Below are 15,028 nucleotides of genomic sequence, written 5' to 3'. Positions count from 1 at the left end.
CACACACACACACACACACACACACACACACACACACACACACACACTCAAAAATCGCTGTGAGGTAGTAGATTAGGTCCCAGTGGGGGCTAGTGACACCGATTCAACAGCTGGTAGATGTGTACTGTGTATACAGACACAAACGCGGGTACACGCACACACACACACATCCCCATTTCATCAGAGGAGCGAGGCCCTGGCTTGACAACAGAGGCATTTGTTCAAAGGTCTGAGCTTAACCGAGAAAGCAGATTTCGAGCAGGCTGAACCGTGTACATGCTCTATGCCCGCCTCGGCCTCGGCCTCGGCTAACAGTGACCGGCATCTTGGCCATCCGAACCCACGAGACTCATATCCGGAGTAAAGGCTTGATTTTTCAAATATCTGTAACATCTTAATTAATCTCACATGAGATGCTGCGTTCTGAAGTGCTTGGCGAGGCGATTGACAAATTAGTCTTTGCGCGAGTCTGCAGAGAGCTGTTAGCTATTTTTATTTTTTAGAGTTGTCTTAATATACTTGAAGAGTTCTGGAAGCCTGGTGGAGGTTCTGTGCTTACTCAGCCCTAAAGCTTTTATGCTGTGCCTGAAGTTAAAAGAGTCTGCCAAATTATGTGGAAATCCTGAATCAGTCAGCAAAATATGTGAGGAAATTCGTAGTTTGACACACACACACACACACACACACACACACACACACACACACACACACTATCTGGTGAAGAGTCTTGTTTTGCTAGGATAACCGGGTAAAAGAAAATGGAATTCAAACACTATATTCAGTTTGCCAATACTCCCCTTTTATTAAAAATCAAGTATCAGCCAGGCTATGTTGTCTCCCGCTGATATGATGTGTATGCTATAATAATATATATATTTTTTTATCATTGTTATTTTTCTATCAGATCTCCGTCCAGAGAAAGCACTCCAGCTCAGTGTGACAGAATATTACTCAGCAGCTTCAGGGGTGTCAAGTCTCTAAAACCTTGCAATGAAACCTGCCTGCCTGCCAGAGCTCAACGTTTGATTAGTCTGGCTCTAGGTGAAGGGCTTTAGGGTCTCGAGACGCTTTGAATGTTGTTCCAGAGGCTTGGGACTTCACTCTCGCCGTGAAGATTCTCGGGAAAAATGCAAGATTGAAAGCTAGACGGTCTCCACTGTGTGCAGAGGTGGCAATCGTCACTTGGGTCAGTTGCTTTACAGCGCTGTTAATTGAACAATCTAAACAAACTAAAAGAGGCTAAAATGACTCAGTAGAACTGGCGGAGATCTGTGTTCTCTGTTGGCTCCTCACAAGAGACACCTTTCACTTTACGTAGTCATTCGATCCATCGATAAAGTGCAAAAGCATTGATAAGTGCAGCTTTAAAGACATCGTCATTACGGGATCTTGGATGAAAGCAAGTGAAATGGGACCATAAGCTACTGGTCACGCCAGACCAAGTAAACCCTCTCAGCGTATTAAATCAAGTCAGAGTCTCATTTTAACAACAAAATGCAAGTTCATTTGGGAAAAACAACGTCTTTAGATGCAGATGTAGCCAACAAATATCACTAAGGCTACTTGAATGCACTTACAGCACTCTCTATGCTGCGGGCCGTCTCTCCGAACAGCTCAGACTTGGGGTCCTCCATCTCGCGGGTGTAGAAAATCTCCTGGCCCTCCACTTGGTCCAAGTGCAGGAAACCGCTGAACTTCATGGTGGCTGGAAGGAGAGGAGGCGAGGAAAGAGGATGTGACACAGAAACACCAACGCTCAAACCTTCGTCTATCACGCGGTTCCCGATGCCCTCACACGGTGCTCGTTTTTCGGGGTAGTGCCAGTTTCGGGTTAGTGATGGATTGTGTGTTTGTGTGTGTTTGACGAGGGGAGGTTAGTGAGTTTGTTGCTGATTGCGTGGGGGGTTTGAAGAGGGTCTGGAGTTTTGGGTGGAGGTTGTGGTGGTGGAGGAGGTGGACTGTGAGACATGAGAGAAGGAAGGAAGGAAGGAACGAAGAAGCAAAGGGAAGGGAAGGTGGAAACATGGGCCAGTTTTACCAGACTGAGACTCATCCCAAAAGCTGGCCGAAGCATGGAGGGCTGGGTAAAAAGACAACAAGTTAGACAGACACACAAATACATGAAGGAAAAACAACACAGGCACTCTCAAAAGTGCCTTCTTCAGCAAAGAGTGAGCCTCCCTGTGCGACCTTGGGGGTTATGTTGTCCAACATTTATCAGCTCTATACGTTTTTTTTCCTGTACAGCTTTCAGAGAGATGGGAGCTTGAAATAAAGCTGAAAGCGGAGGGGATTTGTGTGCGTGTGCGAGGTGGAGAACGGAGGAGCGTGCGAGGCACTGATGCCACGCCGCTCGTAATCAGCAGAACAAATTGCCCAAATCAATCACGGCTGCCCCTGCCTGAGCAACGCGAGGGGGGGGGGACGGGAAGAGCACTTGTATGATTATCGTGAAAGATAGCCGTAATTGTCTCCTTAATGCCGCCAGATCGGTGACTGGCACAGCCTGGTAAAAAATTGCAGGAAGAGGACTGCAGACAGGCACCCGCCCCACTCGTGGTCCCCCCCCCTCTCTGGTCTTTACAGTGCTTTCAGGGGGCAGCACACATCGATTCACATGCGGCGGCGGTGGCCATAAAAAACGAGGCAAATGGGCGAGGTTTAGCCGATAAGAGAGGGGGGGAGGAGGAGTGATCTGACTTTTAATCTGCTACGAAGACAAACATCAGAGAGGGGGATTTTCCGATTTTTCTCGTAACGAGAGAAAGAAAGAGAGGGATGAAAGGAGGGACAGAGCTATTTGACTTATCAGATGCTAGTGAACTGTAAAGTGTAATGGATTTGTCAGACTTTCACTGGCAAATGGAAGAGTTTACAGTCGCTGGAGCTTTGCGTGTTATTAACTTCCACATGAGCATTTGCTGGTCATTATCTTTGACGTCGTATGGATGCCGCTGCCTCGTTTAAATGTGACATATGGAGGACCTGCAGAGATTTGATCAGACTCAGGGACCAGTGTTGCACTGAAGCCTACAGAGACCTCAGAGGAGGCTACCTCAATACCTGAACAAATGAACCCAGAATGATCTCCATGAGCGAGTGGACGTGTGGCCCCGAGCTCAACCTTGAGCCGCTTCACCGTTTGATGTTTCAAATAAAATGTGAAGATTGGTACAGCCGAAAATTAGTCCTTTTGCGTTTTGAGACCGCCGGGTGCACGTCAATACATCGGACGGTGCAGTGAGATGGCGGACGATTGATATTGTTGTGCGAGGGACGTGTCATTTCACTTCTAATGAGCAAAAAGGAGAAAAAAAAAAAAAAAGATCGGGGCGTATCGATCAGCCCATCGCCTCTGCCTGCTTTTATTGGTAACACTTGAGCTGAATGAAGTATTGATCGGCGGTGTGCCACCATTGTTGGCTGTGATAAATATTTACAGGCTTTAGTGGATTTGTTACAACCGTTGTCTTACAGCCAAAAGCTGTCACGGGCGTGCGCGTACAGCACGTGATTCTGTCGTCTGGCTTTGGGGCCAAATTACATCAAATCCAACCTCAACAGACGTGGCGTTCCGTGTTTCACTTCTGTTTGGTTGTTAACTCCGTGAAACAAACAAACAGGCAGGCGGTCTGTGGAAGGCAAAAGGTGGCCTCGCATCTTCGCATCTATGGATTGCGCGCTGCCGAACTCGTCTGGTTTATCGGAAGGATTTGGGACATTCGACGGGCCAGAAATGCAACTCTGCGCGCTAATTTGTGGCCTCAGCTCTTTCAAGTCATGGCCTGGTGCCGAGAAGAATCCCTCCTTTCAAATAGGAGGGATTTAGGAGGGACAAATAGAGGGCAGATTACAACGGTGGGATGGGGAGGGGGGGGGGGGGGGGGGATCGAGGAGCATATGGGAGAAAGAAGCCCTTTATCTTTATGAACGGAGTCTGGCAGAAGGCGCTGATTGGTACAACAGCGCTCGTCGGCCTCTGGTAGTCTCTCGGCTCTCTCGCTGCTCAACTCCAGAGAGAAACGAGCTGATGCAAGACTGGAGTGAGATTGACTGAGTTGAGGGGAGAGAGAGAGATATAGTTCAAGGGGGAGCTACCAAATGATAAAGAGAAGAAGTTGTGTGTGTGTGTGTGGGGAGATTAAATAGTGAAGGAATAGAGACACTGATGGTTTTTCATAAACCGAGGCACATGGGCCCTAAAATATGACGATGACTCAGGGTACGACTAATATTAGAGTCAGTGTCGTCAAATTCATAACCACGGATTCCAGTTTTTTTTTTTTTTATTTCCTGCCACCTGCCAATATGATCATTTACATATGAGGGTGGTGATTCATGAAAGCATCGCAGCGGAAAAAAAATAGCACCTGTTCATCTGGTTGTTCAAGGCAGATGGCACAATATCACTATTCCTGAAGTAAACATTCAAAATATCGTGTTGATTCTCAATGCATCCAAAAAAAAAAATGGCGGTTATGAATAGGAGAAAAGACGTAAGAAGAACAAAGATAGCATTCTGCGCAGTGATAATAAAAACAGTTGATTATTCACATGAGCTGTCAGCTCTAAACACTAAGAGCAACAGAATGTCAAAGTGGGAATTCTGGGATTTCGTTCCATGAGTTGGAAAAGCTACGAAGCTAAGCTAAAAGTTCATCCCTACAACATAAACGTGCTCAACAATTTGTGGTGCAGAACGCTCCCTTTGTCGAGACAAAGAGGGTGAATGTTAATATGCGAAAGCGCTAGGAAAATGCAAATAACTTTCGCTAAAACTATAAAGACGAGGTGTTAATAACACCAGCCGTTTCCCTCTGGTTCCAGCCTTTATGCTAAGCTAGGCTAACCCTCTCCCGGCTCCAGCTCCATGCTTAACACACGGGCATGAAAGTGGTACTGAACCTCTCATTTCGCTCTCAGAAAGAAAGCGTTATTGTCAAAAAGCGAACCGGAAGTGCTGCAGCGGTTTTACTGTAATCTTAGGACGTGGATGGCGAACCCCAGGAACATGAAATGACAACAGGACATCATCTCTAATAATAGAGTACCTGCTAAACAGGAGGCAGACACACAGAGGAGGGAGAACAGGGTGATATAGAGGAAATATTAAAGGCAGAGAAAGTGCTCTCTGAAGAGGCTTCTGGACTTACAGGGGCAGTTGGCGCCCTCTGGAGTGCTGGACGGTGTCTTGCCATTGGGGCAGCAGCCAAACTCCGTGTTGTCACAGGACGACCTGTCCTCGGCCGTGGGTACAGTGGTGGATGCCAGCGTGGGATCTGGGGGAGATACATAGGACATCATAATAATTCATGAAGCTTTAGAAAATGCATAAATTCAAGCCAGCATATATCATTGAGAGCCAGAGGAGAGAGACTTGTTTAGACTCTGGCGATCGGCCGTGTTGCTGAGGTAAAGATCGGTTGTTTTCTCACAACTGGCTCTCGCCTCGGCAGATGGCCGTGAGTTTTCAGTCTGCTGACCTGTGATTGGACGCTAATAGAGGCATCTGTCGGGAGCGATTATATGGCATTTTCATGGGAATTGATTTTACACCTGGAACTCATTTTGTCAGGCAGAGAACACATAATGGGCACTGTTGCTAGTCGTGTCACACACAGAGCACTTTATATGATGAGGGGATATGATAACAGCTCACTGTCGATTGGCTAGCACTTGCCTTTAAGGCTTCCCAGAAGAACAGAAAAAAAAAAAACCATACAGTCGTGTTTGTGTTACAGTCCCTGTATATCTGGCTATCTCGGGACATAAAAGACATTAAAGTGGCTGGGCTTTCTCCCTTTGAAGGATGACAGCGTGCAACGGCAGCGAAGCTCCGTCCTCGCTAATGATGGTGTTGGTGGGGGGGGGGGGTGTCTTGGTGGAAGTGGTGCGGTTTATGGCCGCACAGAGATTAGAAATAATCGTGGAGGCAAACAGCTAGGGGCTAAACAAGTCGTAAAGACGTCAGAGGCGTGGGACGTCCGGCTCAAGGACTCGCGGTCAAAGGAGGCGAGAGGAGGGAGGAGGGGGTTTATAGGGCATCTGTTGGCGTGCAGTCTGCAGATTTACAGATGCTGGGCCAGAGAGGAGAGCGCTGGTGGGGGGGAAGGGGAAGAGGGCCGGTCACATTGGCAAGGGGACGCGGCATGACTCCAGTGGGAGCCATAAGAGCTGTCAAATAAATACACAGACACACACACACACACACACACACAAGGCCACAGATAAGAGAAGATTTCAACAGAGAGCGGATACAAAAACAGGTAGAAACGCACACCTCTGGCCTGCTCACATTTATACACTCAGACAGTGATATGTGCACTCAGAATTGGACAAACTCAGTGGCATGAGGAGCGGGAGATAAGACTAACACACACACACACACACACACACACGCACACACACACAGACACAAAACAAAGATAAGACCTCAACACACATATACAAACAAACAAACACACAATTATGAAGACACAGATTAGTGTAGATTTAAATATCCATGTTGAAATCTGCCCTGTACAGAGTATGCTTCGGTACACATTCACTCGCACACAAAACACACAGACGGCCACGAGACACCATGTCTCCTTGGCAGACAGGCTACATGCCTCTCGCGCCACCGAGCACTCTGGTCAGCCTCTGACAAGAGAATAAATCTAAGACTCTGGGAGAGGGAGGACGAGGAGGAGGAAGAGCCGAGGAAGAGCACGCCGGGGCCACGCTGTTCCATCAATCCTGTCCTGTTACTGCGAGCTGTCAGGCGAGGTGGACAGATGGGTGGAAAACAACAAACAGAAAAATGGAAAAAAAGAAGGTCTGATTGAAAAGTCTCAGTCTTTCCCTTGTCCCAGCACGAGGCCTCAGAAAGTGGCAGCCTGCTGTTACAGTCAGGAGGGCATGTCGAGAAAGATTTGAGACTAGTCATGTGACACGATACGCAGCCTCGACACACGCACACACACACCTCAACCTCCCAGTCACATCGGCCTGTCAAGTCAGGCTCCAAAGATCCCCAGATGCGGGCCAGCAGTTTCATCTGGCCTGCCGAGAGTCTATTTTACAGAGCCTGGGTTTGTTTTTGCGAGCTGTTGAGAGCGCGCCGTTGGAATGGGAGGAAAGAGCATGGATGATGTAGCAACGGTGACCCATGCAGATACGTTGTTTTCCGACATTGAGATATACATCTTGTGCGAGTGGAAATGACACAAACGACATCTGTTTACAAAGACTCCTCTCCCCCCGCATGCCCAGCTTTGACATTTGTGTCCTCAAAGACAATTTGCATAGAGATAAAGAAGCCCGTGCTGATGTTAGCTTTCAATTAACAGATGATGGCATGGATGTGTTGGGATGTCAGCTAAGAAGAGACTATGACTTTGTCCAACCCCTTCTTGGGAGAAAGAAAAAGCCCCTCCCACACACCCCTCTAAGCATTATGGGTAATGAAGTGAAAGAGCAGTGATTTACCAACAGGCTCCTCTGCCCGACGGTCCTCCGTTGGGATGCCGCTACCTGCTTCCTCCTCCTGCTCCTCCTCCTGCTCCTCCTCTTCTTCGGTCTGGTCGTCCCCGCTTGGCTCCCCACTGCCCGAGTCCTCGAAGGAGCTGGCGGCGGCGCTGGAGGGAACGGGGCGGCTGCGAGGGGAGTGGGCGGTGGCGGCGGACTGCGGCAGGATGGGGTTGGAGTGGCGGTGGTTTGCTCGGTTGTGCATGAGGGTGGAAAAGTGGGAGGTGGCCGGGGGCCGCCCGGTGGTCTCCGCTGCTTCCGTCCTCGGAGGCGGGATGGCCCACACCATGTTTGGGTGGAATGGGGCTGGGGTGGTGATGGTGGCGGCGGCGGTGGAGTCGGGGGTGGTGGCGGAGGGGTTGGGGGTGGGTCGGTCTGCCGGCTCAGAGATGGTTTCTGGTGGAGGGAAGGGGAGGAAGCAAGGAATGGATGAATGACTGAGCAAAGATGAAAATGTTTTGATTTCGCTTCACATAACTCCATTACAACCTCGAACATCACACCGAAGGAAATAAATACATTAGCCAATGAAGCATAACAAAGCCACTCATCACAACCTACTGTTGACAATAACTTTTTACCTCTGAATTTACCGAATCATTATGTCCTTTTTAATGGTCCAACCCTTCTCCCTGATGCTTAACAATATCATTATGAAATTACATTAAAAAGAACACACTCATACACACACACACACACACACACATATGCAGACTCCTGTTTGTAAAAGCAACCTCTGATTAAAAACCCGCAATGGATGGGATGTCAAGAATCTTTATCAGACAGACCTTAAGTAATGAAAGTGCATCTATATGCAGACTGGATCAGGAATACGCCAACAGATGACGCACTGCATTCAGAGCTGTATGCACTGCAGTGGGTTTCGCCTGCAGATGAGTTATGTTGCCCAGACAGGGTTAAACTACTCCAGTCGGTGTCAATGCTTGTGTGGGCACACATATGGAATGTGTTTGTGTGCATGTGCCAATGCACATGAATTATACATCCATATTCAAATGCTGCCCTCCAGTAGCAAAGCTTTAATCACCAACAGCCAGTGCCTTACGGTGATGAATGATTGATAGAAATGGGGCAAAAGAAGCTGGCTTTAACTCCGGCTTCAAAGACGGAGCGCTGCATGCTGCTCGCGGAGAGCATGAGCATCCGTCAACGCCACCGCAAACACGCCGCTGTTCAGCAGATGCACACAGGCACGCGCACACACACACACACACACACACAAACATTTATTTAAAAATCCATCCAAATGAGGGAAGAGAGAAGAGGCTCTCTGCAGAGAGACCGTCATGCAAAAAGCTGTGGTGCAAAAGGACAAACTGGCTGCGATAAAAGAACGATAAATAGGACAAAAACTCCTGAGGGGGGAGGGGGAGAAGAGAGTTGGCGGGGAGATGCTACGTTAAGAGAGCACTTCAGATTGAGCCGAGGCAAGCAGGCATGACAATACTGACGTTCATCCCACAGGTATAGGTGTGTGGGTGACAATGAACAGAAGATTAAAAAAAGACACACAAAAAAAACCCTATACTGCAGATTTGCGCCTCATTAGGATTTGCCTAACATAATGTGCAGGACTTAATTACACTGCTATAATCGCCTATTTGATTGGCAATTACTCACCAAGGTGCGAAATGCGATACCTAAAAAGCCCGGGAGACACTCGGGGGGTCAGCTTAGAGCTCGGCAGATATAGCTCCCCTCTATATACAGCAGAGCAGCGATGCTATCGCCAAGAACAGTGGCATGCGTTGCCTTTCCTCTTGGCTACACCTGTCAGTCAGGTGCCAAGCTTAGCGTCAGGCGGCTCGCTCCCTGGGAAGTATCTAATGTGTGTTTGTGTGTGTGTGCGTGTGTGTGTGTGTGTGCATATCTGGAGCAGCGAGCTCCGTGACATGGGATAAGGAAAGAAAAGAAACGCGTCTGAAAGAGGAAAGAGGGACTGACAGCACAGTCTGTTCAGCTGATGCTCCTCTTAATCAGGTTTAACAGTCCCGTTTCTTGTGTGTGTGTGTGTGCTTATTTTACTCTCAGTGGAGCAATGGACAGTTGTGTCACATGGTAGAGAGGGAAAAGAAAAAAAAATAATCACTGTCATCTCGCCTTGTCTCAACCGTGCAGTTATTGTTGAAAGCCGGTTATTAAGATTGTTTGAGGTGTCAGCCGCGCTCAGTGAGGAGGAGGAGGAGGAGGAGGAGGAATCTGGATACAGGAGATCGGAAGGGGGAAAGACGAGGAAACCGCAAGAGCCAAGAAGAAAATGATAAGAGAAAGGAAAAAAAAAAAGAGCAGGTTAATAAAGCTATAGCGGGGGGAGAGTGTGGCAAGGCCAACAGTAGTGGGAACAGAATGAGGGATTGTGTAATGAGAGAAAATGGCAGGACACGGCGAGGAGATGGTGAAGGAACAGACCCTAACACGCGGGGCGGTGGGCTCCCGATGCCATATGCTGGCATTCGCTGCCAATTTGCCACAAACCTACAGGTGATAACGCCATATGGGAGAGGCAGGTCATTGCCAACCTCGTGGCCATCCCCCCCCCCCTCTGGTGTCAGAATTTGCTCATCGGTCCAAACGCCCTCCCTCTGATGCTTTATACAACATAGCTCTAGAATTATTTTTTCTTTGCTTGATTGCTCAGATATGGCCTCATCTTTTGCTGAGCGAGAAAAACTCCCTCCCTATACACTCTGTGGCTGTGCTTTTTAGACTTCACAGAGAGCTGGGTAACATCACAGTTTCTTTTCTTTCTTGTCACAAGCAGAGCACATTTTAAGGAGCTTCATCTTGCACGATTCTTTCACCAGTCTGCCCCATTAGTGAGCCCGACTGTGCTGCAGTAGTCGCACTCTGTGGTATCGTAAAAAAGTTGCGACAGATCAATGATGTAAAAGAAAAGGATCAATTGTCGCTCATTTATGCAGGCCCTTTTGGCATTGCTCTTTTGTGAGGTCGCATAGCAGCTCAGCGAGCATCCGCGTGCCAGTGCTTGGAGGGCCTGGAGTCTGGGAGCACTGCATGTAAACAGTGGGTGGAGGGGCGGGGGGTGGGCAGAGCTGCGCCGCGGCGAGGGGCGGAGGCAGAGCAAATGCTAATTCGCACCCAGCCACACGTGAAATGAGCTCGAGATCTAACCCCCCCCCCCCGAGCCGACAGCGGTGGCGGCGGCGGAGCAGCTACCCGCAGTGCGACCACATCTGGGGGAAAAGAAATTAAAAGATCTTCTGTGGCTGCTGGTGGGGCCCAAGAGCTCGCCTGTCTCTTCCTCCCCTGAGGATTCAATATAGAGAGAGAGAGAGAGAGAGAGAGAGAGAGAGAGAGAGAGAGAGAGAGAGTAGAGAGAGAGAGAGAGAGAGAGAGAGAGAGAGTCCGCTGCGAGGCATCTTGCCTTCTGTGTGCAGCAACGCTAGGTGAGGAATTACACACAACCCCGCATCTCTATTGCCAGGCAACAGAGGAATGTGAAACCAGACTGGATTTTGACCCCCCCCCCTCTGGTAACCCACGGGCACCGAATTTGCAAGTGCCAGATGTTCGGGGACTTATCAAAGCCTTGTCGATCACTGGCTGAGCATATTTTTGGATTCTTTATCCGTGTACCTGCAACCACAGCTTAACACAGACCGTGTCAACAGCCCGGCACCCCCACTCCCCAACCCCCCCTTTGGATATGACCTAGTTTGGGCCTGAAAGAGAGTGCTCAAAGGGAGATAAAGAGGGCTGGTGACACGGTATTTGATCTGTGCCCACTGAGCAAAGAGGTTGAATGAACATTTTTCCACCCCAAAAAATGCGAGGCACCTGGCAGTGGCTCGTGGCCAGAAGCACACAGCTGGCACTCGTCTTCTCCCCCCCCCCTGCTGAGCTTAGCCGGCGGCGTCTCTCTAGAACCCCGTTGTGAGTGCAAGCTGGCAGTCGGTGCGACAACTTCACTGTACATGAAAAACCCACGGCCTTTGGCGCGCGTCCCAGCGCCTGTTACACCGACCCAAACAATGTCCATCAGCATCTGGACCAAGCGGGCAAGACCTTTTACCTTTTACTCAGCACACACACACCGTGCTCTACATCCGCCTTCATACCCAATGAGCGGCGCGAGAGCAAAAAACGAAGTGCCGTTGGTGTCTTGTGGGATCGCGAGACTTCAGTCAAAGCACAGAGCCGTTGTTTTCAAAACGCTACAACATCTCTCTCTCTCTTTCTTGCTCTAACTTTTCTCCAGAGTCACACTTGATATTTGCTCCCACCTGGCGGCGTGTAGAGGGAGGACGGGGCTTACTTTACCGTACTCTATGTACTAAATAGAAATAAAACTAAATAATAATAAGCTTGAGAAAGAGTATTACAAACAATGAAAATGCAGAATCCTCAGAGAGAGAACCTTAAGACAAATAACTCCTTACATGCGAGTTTGATCTTGTCCATGAACCTGAAATATGTCTTTTGAGAAAAAAAATATCATGTATTTCTTGTAGACTCAAAATCAGTCAAGGTAACTCCGCATACACGTTGCTGTGACTTTACTTTGGGAGGAAGGAGGAAGGGAGGGAGGACAATGTGGGGCCCCGTGGCACTGGTTATTATCTTTTGATCGAGGGCAGGGGGGGGTGACACCAGTTCCAGACCGTGCGACGCGTGATGCATGGTGCCTACGACGGGGCTCACCTGTGCACTGTCCAAAGTGTTGCACTGTGACGTCCTCGTCCTGCCTGCAGGCTATGGTCCTCAGCTGGCACTGGTCGGCATAGGTCACCCCATCTGAGCCGCACACCTGCTCCACAGTGACAGAGACGGAGAGTGTTGGGAGACGGGAACACACGTTAACTCCCCGCAGGCCACCGACACGATGTCTTCCCGTCGCAAAACTTCTTATTCCTTACTGTAAGTGCAGACGGTTTGAAAGACCCACCTTGGTTTTGTTTTTCTCATCGCAGTCGGGAGGGGGGCACTCGCAGTGGGCTTGGCCGTTCTCCTCCATGCAAGTAGCTCCGAAGAGGCACACTAACTCGTTGCATGAAGCCGGGGCCTCGGGACCTGTGGGAAGAAAGGGGGTCTGTGCTGTTACACGTTCCGTACGGTCCCATAATCACACAGCTCATAGCAACGGAAATGTGCATCTAAATTGGAAAGATACATTTGCATGCATATTTAAAGCTTTCACAATTACAGAACGTCCTGCGTATGTTTACTAAAATATAAATGAGATTGATTTCTCAAAATCTATAAATCATTATTCAATATTAAGAGTAATGAAACCAAAAGAAGTGTTTCTGAGTCTGTAACACATTCATATACACTGTATGTTAATAGTAGAGCAACAGTCCAGCTGTTGATAACAGCTGTCGTCTTGCAGGTTGCCTTGGATCATGGTTGTGCCTAGTTGCCATGGTTCTGCCCCAAATTGCACCGCTACTATAACAGTCCCATTATAATATATGTTCACAAGATATTTGTCATTTTTCTTTTATAGATTGTCTGTATTGTAAGTTATTTATTAGGTTATTCTGCACATACAACAGATGCGCGTCTGTCTGTCCTGTGAGAGGGATTCCTCCTCAGTTGCTCTTCCATTTTTTTTCCACGTAGTTTTTTTTTTTTTTTTTGGGGGGGGGGTCCTTATCTGCTGCAAATGAAAGTCTGGTGTTGATACAGATTTTAAAGCCTGCTGAGGCAAGTTTGTAATTTCTGATATTGGGCTGTATCAATAAAATTGACTTGGCTGTCGTATGTTTGCGTGAATAAAAAACAGCTCTCAGACTTCAAACCTGGTTTAATGACCAGGACGCAGCCACAACCCCCGACGCCTCGCACGTCGAGATGGAGAAAGGGCTGCGAGATGGTTCCATTACCCCGGTGTGTTTTCCTCCTCTAAGTGACTGTCCTGTTTTTAGTGTCTTTACAACCACAGTCGTGCAGCGGTAATGTGATTTTAAAAAACGTCTCGTTACCTGAGCATCACACAGTGTGAATTATTCATGCTTTCATAGACCACAGCATTTTGCCTCAACTGCCTTACAGTATAAAACATAATTAAAAAGACTTGTGTAAAGATGTGCACTCAGGATATTTTTGCTCGTTTTGTTCTTTTCCCCTCCACAGATCTCTCCCGAAGCCCTCCAAAGGAGCGTTTGAAGCCTTGAAGTTGCCACTGCATGAGCTGCAGCCGGGGAGCTCAGCCATCCACCTGCCGGGCTGCGAGTGTGGGGTCTTTGCATTGCTGCAACATCACGGAGGCTTAGAGTACCCCCCCCCATCCCTTAGCTCCCACTTTCATGTGCTACCACTCCTCTGTCTTTTCATCTAGCCGGGTGTGTGGCGGTGTGCCCCACCACTGTGCCGGGACTGCCGGCTTCATTAAGCTCTTGACTTCCAGTCGATATCTGATGGTGCATCTTAATCAAGAAGCTGCAGGCCCCCGCAGCGGGACCTAACCTTTCCCTCAACTGGCTTTTTTAGCTTGTGCAATCACTGGGGCTGTTTCCAGTTATTAATCCAAGTAATTAATAGTCCTCATGCAGAAGTATAAACATACAAATGCGAGTGTCTAAAAATGGAGCGTGACGGCCCAGAAAATAAAATATCAATGGGCGACGTGTTGCGAACGTGTCATTTGTACACTCCAGTATTTTACAAATCACTATGGATGAGCTGCCCTGCAGCCACTCTCTCCCTGTGCCAATAAACCAGATGGATGTGAAGAGCAGACAGAGAGAGACGGGGCTGATCTCACGGATCAGACAGGCGGCGGACAAACACTTGAGAATGACGGGGAGGAGCCGTTTATGTGGTTCATCAACGCTCCACCGGTCGCCTTGGTACTCTCCCGTATTACCTTTGTCGCAGCCGTTCATGCCCATCTTGCTTCCGTCTGGACACACGTTGCACTTCATGCCCTTCACTCCCGTCTTGCAGGAACACAGACCCGACATCTGCTCGCAGTCGTCCCGGACCGAGCCCGTGGCGTCGCAGTTACACGCTGATGAAAAAAAAGAAGGACTGATGAGAAAACAAGTACCAGTTAGAGACAATGAGAGGAAAAGGGATGAGAATAGCTCGGTTTCTATTGTGTACACAGTTGGTTTGAGGCAACCTTAGCCTCTGAACTTTGCGTCAGATACATCCATGTCTTAAGAGTCGAGGGTGGTGAACCCAGCCTTAGGGGCCACAGTCGGAGAGGAGGAGTGCGCAACAGAAACTCCAGAAAACAACCCCAGGGAAAGGACAGCAACCGCATCATGTTCCTAGAATCAATGATGTGCTGTTTTTTTCCCGCCTCCTCTCCTGCTGGATCTGGTTTCGGTGTGCAGTCAGTGTGCTGTCTGCTTACTGTGGGTAAACCTTGTTAAGGTCAGGCCACGGGTGATGTACCTGCACACTTCCTGCTGTTGACTGAAAATGCTCTGCGGTGTTGGGAGGGTATCCTATGATACCGTAGCGGCGGGACACGAGCTGGTCACCATATTGCATTACACCAAGACAAACAAGGGGTCCTGACCCCCTT

The 15,028-nt window shown here is 48.8% G+C and overlaps 1 protein-coding gene across 12 annotated transcripts in view; it reads right to left on the bottom strand.

Moving 5' to 3' along the window:
• Positions 1-15,028, bottom strand: part of agrn (agrin) — a 233,063-nt gene that overhangs the window by 31,052 nt on the left and 186,983 nt on the right. For 11 of the 12 annotated variants that reach the window (XM_031868913.1, XM_031868922.1, XM_031868912.1 and 8 more), the window contains 6 exons: positions 14,360-14,503; positions 12,437-12,561; positions 12,193-12,298; positions 7,471-7,905; positions 5,154-5,279; positions 1,578-1,705 (listed from right to left, as the gene is read on the bottom strand). In XM_031868913.1, the coding sequence (XP_031724773.1) occupies positions 1,578-1,705; positions 5,154-5,279; positions 7,471-7,905; positions 12,193-12,298; positions 12,437-12,561; positions 14,360-14,503 (1,064 nt within the window). The remainder of the gene's footprint in view (positions 1-1,577; positions 1,706-5,153; positions 5,280-7,470; positions 7,906-12,192; positions 12,299-12,436; positions 12,562-14,359; positions 14,504-15,028) is intronic. The other variant, XM_031868921.1, reaches the window with a different exon arrangement.

Source organism: Anarrhichthys ocellatus, unplaced genomic scaffold (genome assembly GCF_004355925.1).
Source record: "Anarrhichthys ocellatus isolate YVR2014 unplaced genomic scaffold, GSC_Weel_1.0 scaffold44, whole genome shotgun sequence".
Taxonomy (NCBI): domain Eukaryota; kingdom Metazoa; phylum Chordata; class Actinopteri; order Perciformes; family Anarhichadidae; genus Anarrhichthys; species Anarrhichthys ocellatus.
The sequence above is the reverse complement of the archived record's forward strand: the minus strand, read 5'-3'. Positions and strand labels throughout refer to the sequence as shown.